This window comes from Theropithecus gelada, chromosome 20 (assembly GCF_003255815.1).
Source record: "Theropithecus gelada isolate Dixy chromosome 20, Tgel_1.0, whole genome shotgun sequence".
In the NCBI taxonomy this organism is placed as follows: domain Eukaryota; kingdom Metazoa; phylum Chordata; class Mammalia; order Primates; family Cercopithecidae; genus Theropithecus; species Theropithecus gelada.
In genome coordinates this window covers 47,792,433-47,800,911 of record NC_037688.1, presented here as the reverse complement: position 1 = coordinate 47,800,911, position 8,479 = coordinate 47,792,433, and the positions used below count along the sequence as shown (strand labels likewise).

Sequence of the window (8,479 nt, the reverse complement as noted above, 5' to 3'; positions counted from 1 at the left end):
GGGATTACAGGTATGAGCCACCGCGACCGATCTTCTTGATTTTTTTTAACAAACTTGTTTTCACTTTACTCTGTGGACTGGTCCCAAATTCTTTCTTAGGCAAGATCCAAGAACCCTCTGTTGGGGTCTGGATCCAGACCCTTTTCCAGTAACACCAGGTTGTGTAATAAAGAATTTGGCTGGCCTTTTCCCCCAGTTCCTGGGAGTTCTAACCCATTGGAACTGACGAGTGATTCACTCCTGTAATCCTAGCACTTTGGTAGGCCAAGTTGGGAGGACGGCTTGAGTCCAGCAGTTTGAGAGCAGCCTGGATACTGAAGCAACGTCGTTTGGGGTAAGCAAGGTTCGTTGCTTTGTGCCAAGGAAGTCAAGAACGTGAGCACACATGGAGTAAGGTTAAGAGCAGAGGTTTAACAGGCAAAAGAAAGAGAAAGGAGGCCTGGGTGCGGCGGCTCATGCCTGTAATCCCAGCACTTTGGGAGGCCGAGGCAGGCGGATCACCGGAGGTCAGGAGTTCGAGACCAGCCTGGCCAACATGGTGAAACTCCGTCTCTACTAAAAATACAAACAATTAGCCAGGCATGGCAGCAGGCGCCTGTAATCCCAGCTACACGGGAGGCTGAGGCAGGAGAAGTGCCTGAACCTGGAAGGCAGAGGTTGCAGTGAGCTGAGATCACGCCACTGCACTCCAGCCTGGGAGACAAGAGCCAAACTCCATCTCAAAAAACAAAAAACTTTCAAAGGTAGTATTACAATGTGAATAAACTGAGAATGTGGAAGTCTCCACATTTCACATATACCATCCACAAAAAAGTGTAAAACTCAACACATGATTAGCAGACAATGCTATCAGCAGATAACTGCACTTTTATTAGCAGTACTCAGCAGGAAAAGAAAAAGCAGTTCCTGGTTGTTATTTCTATTTTCTCTGTTTCTTAGGGCATCCACTTTTCTTCTGTCCTTTATTCTTCGTTTTAAGAACAGCTTTTTCTCCAATAAATAAGCTTTTAGAATGTCCTTCTGCAGCTTTGGAAGTAAAATTAAGTCCCTGCTTAGGTTTACCAATATTCTTCAATCGTGGATTTGAATTTTGTTGTTTTAATTTTTCTTTATTAACAGAACGCATGACTCTGAGTTTTCTCCCCATGAGTTCAGAATTATTTAATTTCAGAGCAAGATGAACAGAATCTGTATTCTGCAAATCAAAAGAAAACACAATACATTAATTTCTACCAGAAACCCATCTGCAAAGAAACTAGTGAAAGTGTCACTTTAACAGATTCGAGAACGACTTTTGAGCTTGCACAGATAAGCCCCATCCAATCCCAGGTGTATCAGCCTCCTGATAGGACCACAGGCACTGGCCACCATGACCAGCTAGATTTTTAGTTTTTAATTTTTCTTTCTTATTTTAAGACAGGGTCTCACTCTGCCATCTAGATTGGGTGGCTCACTGCAGCCTTGACCTCCCAAGGCTCAGGTGATCCTCCTGCCTCAGTCCCTCAAGTAACTGGTACTACAGGCGTGCACCACCACGCTCAGCTGATTTTTGTATTTTTTTGTAGAGCCAGGATTTTGCCATGTTGCCCGGGCTAGTCTTGAACTCCTGGGCTCAAGCAATCCACCTCCGCTGGCCTCCTAAAGTGGTGGGATTACAGGTGTGAGCCACTGCACCCGGCCTTACTTCTATATTTTTTTTGTTGAGTCAGCGTCTACCTATGTTGCCCAGGCTGAACTTGAAGTCCTCACCTTAATCCTCGCGCCTCAGCCCTCCAAAGTGCTGGGATTACAGTCACAAGTCAATATGCCCAGCCTGTATATTCTTTTACTCCTTAATATTGTCAGGCATGAAACACTGGTTAAAAATTAGTGAACTAAATATAACTAATTTTGTACAAAAAATAAAACTTTCTTATACCTTAATGTCAATTATTTACTCTATCATACAGAAGGTAGAGAAGATTCAGTGATTTAGTCCTTCTAATATCCAGGATCTAAAACATTTAATTAGTATGAAGAAAGAACTGGGACATATTTTGGATAGGTGCAGTTGTAGCAATATATTATGGCAGGTTATAAATTCAGTTTTCTTGTTTTCTTTTTTTTTTTGAGACGGAGATTTACTCATGTTGCCCAGGCTGGAGTGCAATGGAGCGATCTCAGCACACAAGAACCTCTGTCTCCCGGGTTCAAGCGATTCTCCTGCCTCAGCCTCCCAAGTAGCTGGGATTATAGGAATGTGCCACCACGCCCAGCTAATTTTGTATTTTTAGTAGAGATGGGGTTTATTCACGTTGGTCAGGCTGGTCTCGAATTTCCGACCTCAGGTGATCCACCCGCCTTGGCCTCCCAAAGTGCTGGGATTACAGGCACAACCCTCCGCGCATTGCCGGTTTTTTTTTTTTTTTGAAATGGAGTCTTGCTCTGTCGCCCAGGCTGGAGTGCAGTGGTGTGATCTTGGCTCACTGAAACCTCTGCCTCCCAGGTTTAAGTGATTTTCCTGCCTTGGCCTCCCAAGTAGCTGGGATTACAGATATGAGCCACCACATCTGGCTAATTTTTTAATTTTTTGTATTTTTTTTTCCCCCTTGAGATGGAGTCTTGCTCTGTGGCCCAGGCTGGAGAAAAATGGAACATTCTCGGCTCACTGCAACCTCCACCTCCCGGGTTCAAGTGAGTCTCCTGCCTCAGCCTCCTGAGTAGCTGGGATTATAGGCGCCCGCCACCACACCTGGATAATTTTTGTACTTTTAGTACAAACGAGGTTTTACCATGTGGGCCAGGCTGGTCTCGAACTCCTGAGCTCAAGAGATTCACCCATCTCGGCCTCCCAAAGTGCTGGGATTACAGGTGTGAGTCACTGCACCCAGCCCAGTTTTCTTAAGATGGAATTTGAGAATGGAAGTGAAAGTTATCTCTCAATGATGACACGTAGTAGTATCAATGCCTCCCAGGGCACTTCGAAGGACAGTGACAATGCATTAGTCTCCCATACCTCAAAGAGGACATAGCCAAACCCTTTGCCGATGCCTGTCACTTGGTCTCTCACAATCCTCACGGCCATGACACTTCCACAGTCCAGAAAGTGCTTCTCAACGGCAGATTCTGCAACTTCTGAAAACAAATTCAACCAAAATGGAAGTAAAGAGTTGGGAGCTCCTCAGAAACATGGAGATGTTTAATGATACAGCTAGTTAAGCATGGCCCCATGATAATAAGTCATTATATTGCATACTTTTTAGTACATGTGCTGCCATGGCAAACACGTTGCATGCTTTAAAATTAGTCTTAAATCAAAACATTAAATTACTACTCAGTTCTTATTTCCTTGTTATTTATTTAGTAACATTAACCGTACTTTGTTTAAACAAACTTACTATAAGGGAGATTCCCCACAAAAACCGATCTCTTGTCTCTCTGAAACAAAAAGACAGTTAATAAAAATCACTCATTAGACCAGAAAATGGAAGTCATTGAAAATCCTCGCTCACTCTCCTTCCCCCAATATCTGACAGGTCACCAGTCTCCTAATTTAGTCACACATTCTGTTCTTCGATTCTGTTTCTTCTGTCTTCCCTGCTGGACTGTGTGTGGGTACCAGAGGAAGGGAGTGGCTTTTTGTCCACAGCTGGCACTGACACATGGAGTGATCAGGAACAGCCTGCTACACTGGGCGCATGCAAACTTTCTCTGTGAAGGGCCAGATAGCAAATATAGGCTTTGCAGGCCATGTGGAATCTGTTGCAACTACTCAACTCTGCCATTATACCTTGAGAACAGCCCATGGATAGTACACAAACGAATAGTTGTGGCTGTGTGTCAAAAGAAAACTTTATTAACAAGAAAAAAGCAGCAGGTAGACTTAGCTCTCTACCATAGTTTGTTGACCCTGTACTGGGTCCCCAGGTCAAGCCAGGGCTTTCATCCGGGTCGTTGTCATTTCCCCACTAAGTTGCTTTGATATCGACAGAAATGCACTCTATGTTTCCGTGGCTGAACTAAGTGTCCTTCGTTCATTTCTAGGCACCTTTTTCAAGTCCAAATCTGGTCATGTCACTCTGAGTTTAAATTTTTAGAATAGCTCCTGAACAAAATCCAGACTCCTCTGCGTGAAGCACAGTCAACAAGGTCTTCGTGATTTGGCCTCTACCTATTTGTCCAACAGCAACTCTTACACACCTCACCCATCTAATAATTGTATCAAGCTCTTGCCATCTCCTGAGTGAATTATTTTCTGTCCTCACCATTTATACTGTGTTTTTCTGCCCAGACATGGCCCTCAGCCTTTACAACACTTTTGGTCTACATAAGCCTTCTCTTCTTTCTTTTTTTACCCCTGCTTCTCCACAGGGTAAGTTCTATCTCCTCATCTTTCAAGACTATCATGAAATTTATTCCCCTGGAAACCTGCCTTGTCCCTTCTTCCTGGCATATCCCCAAGTCAAGTGTCCCAATCCTGAGCTGACAAATCATCCTGTGCATTGACGACAGTACTTATACAAGTGACATGACCTGTCACTCCGACCCTTTCTAACATATACTGTCAGCTCCTAGGAAGTTGAGACTATGTCTTAGAACTGTATCTCTGACAGAGTATGTACTAAAAACTGTCTAATGAATAACTGAACTTTCTAGACCTTGGTCTATAAAGTGTTAGACCAGATGATGTCTAATGTACCTACTGACCTAATTATGATTATTTGAAGAGGACTATGTTTTTGTTTCTTTTTAAGAAACAGGGTCACCCTCTGTTGCCCAGGCTGGAATGCAGTGGCATGATCACAGCTCACTGCAGCCTCAAACTTCTGGTCTCAGGTGATCCTCCCACCTCAGCCTTCTGAGTAGCTGGGACTATCAGCATGCATCATACACTTGACTAATTTTTTTTTTGTAAAGGCAGGGTCTTGCTACATTGCTCAGGCTGCTCTAACTCCTGGGCTCAAGTAATCCTCCCGCCTTGGCCTCCCAAAATGTTAGGATTACAGGCATGAGCCACTGTGCCCAGCCAGGACTACGTTTTTGAAGGGAATGTTGACCTCAGTCCTTGTGCCTCTCTTGCCATCAACTCTGTAATCACAGAGGACATAGGCTGTTTCCTTCTGTGCTTCCCTCACATTGCTGATTCCAGTCCCCTTCCAGGAAAAGCCTGGAAGGAAATATTTCTCTCTACAAAGCTTTCGTTCTTTAAACAAATCAAGTACTACTTACAGATGAGGTCTCAGATGCGAGATCAACTCTAATACGAAATCCATCTGCAATTTGGGCCCCATTTCTATGTTATAAATACAAAGGGAAAATGGTTGTTAAAAATGAGTACTCAATTACTAAAACATCTATGCTAAAGTGAAACCAAAGAATAAACAAAGCACTCACACATACTTATATGACAATTACTCTGTTCAAACCTAAGGGATAAAATTACCTTTTCAACGCCTGTGTGGCAGCACTCTCTTCCTTAAACACAACATAGGCATTAATATTTTTCTGATCAGGATGAATTTTACGTCTACACCAAAAAAAAAAAAAAAGAAAGAAAGAAAGAAAAGAGAGACAAGGTAAAGTTTGTTAGCCTCAAAGTCACTAGAAAAAATCCAGTTTGTTTTCAACTCTTAATCAACACACATGACAAGAATTCCTGGGTGGAAATTTCATCTCTTTGAACAAATATTTAGTAATAACTCAAAAAATAACACACAACTTAAAAGATATTGATGGAGACACAACCCACACTTTCTTAAGAGTCATAACCATGAGAAAACAGATGGACCATGTATATGAATCCCTGAGAACCATACAAGAACTAAAAACTAACATCTTAGCTGCAGTCTGTATGTAACACACAAACAGTTGTGAGACGTGAGTTTTCCTCTTTACTGTAAAACACCCATATAGAAGAGTGCACAAACCACGTATAGCTGAGCGAATTAACAGCTCAATGTGCCTTGTAGCCCACTCAGAAGCCTCCCTGTGGCCCTTTCCAGTTGCAGCCCCTCCTTCCCTCCAAAGGCAACCACCATTCCCATTTTTATAGGAACTACTTCCCTGCACATCTTTGTGGTTTTATCAGCCAAGTGTCTATTCTTAGACATCATACTTTGATCTTGTCTATTCTTTTGACCTGATATGTCTTCTGAATCTTGTTTAATTTACAGAACTTTCTCTGGATCTCTGTATCTCACTGTTTGGCCTGCAGAACTCCCCCCAGCCTGGATTTTGTGACTGCAAGCTCATCAAGTAGTTCCAACACAAACCTTTGTCCTCTGTATTTCTTGTAAACTGGCAGCTGCATCCAAAGGCTGGATCAGACTCAGATGTGACTCCTTTGTCACGACTGTTGGTGGGTGTTGTGTTCTTTCCAGAGAGTCATGTTATGACTGGTTTTTACCCTGTGTCAATGACTGCAGCTGGTGTTACTAAATGCCTAAACTCATTAAGTCACTAGGTTTGCAAAACGGTGATATAATTTGGTTGTGAGGAGTTAGCAAAAAGGACCTAGTAATGAACACAGATCTTTCCCTGAAGACATCAACCTACTGTTTTGAAGTAACAAAAACGCTACTACACAAATGAGTATCATCAAGAAGGGAACTGGAAAACAGTGCTTGACATGACTCATGGCATTCTGTAATAATATACTACACTAATGCTTTTGTATTGATTAAACCAGCTGTGATTTACTGAATGCCTAATATATACCAGACACTCAGTTAGATATTTAATGTATTTCATTTAATCTCACAACTCCAACAGGTGTTTTTTTTTTCTGATTTTATGAGTAAGGAAGCTGAGACTGAAAGAGGTACATGACTGTGATGAAACGGCAACAAGTGGCTGGCCTAGGACTGAAACCAAGTCTAGCTGACTCTAGAGCCCTGCTCTTTCACACAACACACAGCTGCTAACAACATCCAAATCCAACACATCCTAGTGCACCCCCAGGAACAAATGCTGGAGTTCCACTTCCACCTAGAATGTAAAAAGCCAGAAAGTGCATCACTCCTGCCCTTACCAGTTAAGAAGAAACCAGATAACCCACAGCGTCATAACTTTTGTTGCAGCCATCAGAGAGCTGAAGTCTTAGGGAAAGCCAGCAGCTAGAAGCTAAGGACACGCCTGCTCCCTCCAACAAGAGACAGAGGAAGCACTGGCTCTACTGGCTCTATGATGGCTGAGCACAGGGGCAAAATGCTGGACACCAGACAAGCAGGAAAGATTCCCACCATGATCTCACTAAAACACTAGAGTTCAGTGTGGGCTGGGCCTGAAACAAAGTCCTGGAGGCTGCTGGCGCAGGAGTGNGCTCTGTCGCCCAGGCTGGAGTGCAGTGGCCGGATCTCAGCTCACTGCAAGCTCCGCCTCCCGGGTTCACGCCATTCTCCTGCCTCAGCCTCCTGAGTAGCTGGGACTACAGGCGCCCGCCACCTCGCCCGGCTAGTTTTTTGTATTTTTTTAGTGGAGACGGGGTTTCATCGTGTTAGCCAGGATGGTCTCGATCTCCCGACCTCGTGATCCGCCCGTCTCGGCCTCCCAAAGTGCTGGGATTACAGGCTTGAGCCACCGCGCCCGGCCTCCGGCTAATTTTTCAATTTTTTGTAGCAATGGGGTCTCACTATGTTGCCCATGCTGATCTCAAACTCTGGGGCTCAAGGAATCCTCCTGCCTCAGCTTCCCCAACTGCTGGGATTACAGGTGTGAGCCACTGCATGGCCCCAGTAACCATTTATTAAATGAATGAAATGATCCCTGGTCAGGGTGTCGAGAGATGTGGCTTCTCTTTCCGGCTCTGTTAACCCACTCACTGAGCCACAATTCTCTTCTGTGGGCCTCAGTTGCCTTCTACGTAAATTGGAGCTTGAGAATTGGATGAGATGCCCCTAACCTTTTCGTTTGAACATTCTGTTTTGGAAGCACTTGCTGGGGATCTGCCATTGCTAGGTCTGGTGGTAATAGTTTATATTTGACTGTGGGCCTCAGGCCCAGTGCAGGCCCTGGGGATAGGCGAGAATGTCTCTACTGAGGGATGAGGGAAGAAATGGGTGGGGAAGTAGGACGAGAGACTCAGAATCAGGCTGCAGGGCCAGGCAGAGCTGGGCAGGTAGGAAAGGCTCCTGCAGACGTGAGAGCTGTAGGGCCAGGGAGGAAGAGAGAGGAAACTCTGCTGTTGAGGATAGGATTAGGGTGGTGGGGAGGGCTCTTTTACTTTTAGCCTATAAGCTTCAGAGTTGTTTGAAATTTGTGTAAAAAGCGTGTATTATATTTGCAAGTGGAAAAATTAAACGGCACTTTTTTTTTTTTTTTTTTTTTTGAGACAGAGTCTTGCTCTGTCACCCAGACTGGAGTGCAATGGTGCAATCTCGGCTCACCACAGCCTCCACCTCCCTGCAACCTCCGCCTCCCAGGTTCAAGCAATTCTCCTGCCTCAGCCTCCTGAGTATCTGGGATTACAGGCATGTGCCACCACCCCCAGCTAATTTTGTAT

General features: G+C 44.3%; 1 protein-coding gene across 1 annotated transcript; it reads right to left on the bottom strand.

Moving 5' to 3' along the window:
- Window positions 1-833: 833 nt before the first annotated feature.
- On the bottom strand, window positions 834-7,929 carry LOC112613858 (RNA-binding protein 34-like). Its single transcript, XM_025369735.1, has 6 exons — window positions 7,880-7,929; window positions 5,423-5,506; window positions 5,209-5,272; window positions 3,378-3,417; window positions 2,996-3,114; window positions 834-1,195 (listed from the first exon to the last, which is right to left on the bottom strand). Exons 1-6 carry the CDS (start codon window positions 7,927-7,929, stop codon window positions 920-922), a joined length of 633 nt encoding a protein of 210 aa, XP_025225520.1. The 3' UTR covers window positions 834-919.
- Between the last annotated feature and the right edge of the window lie 550 nt (window positions 7,930-8,479).

What these genes read in the sequence shown, in the direction of transcription:
- LOC112613858 (XM_025369735.1), bottom strand. Translation starts at nt 7,929, where the DNA reads ATGGCAGATCCCCAGCAAGTGCTTCCAAAACAGAATGTTCAAACGAAA. An exon ending in CAGAATGTTCAAACGAAAAG is followed by an intron (nt 5,507 to 7,879) that starts GTTAGGGGCATC and finishes TTTTTGGTGTAG; the next exon opens with ACGTAAAATTCATCCTGATC. An exon ending in TCGCATCTGAGACCTCATCT is followed by an intron (nt 3,418 to 5,208) that starts GTAAGTAGTACT and finishes TTTTTGTTTCAG; the next exon opens with AGAGACAAGAGATCGGTTTT.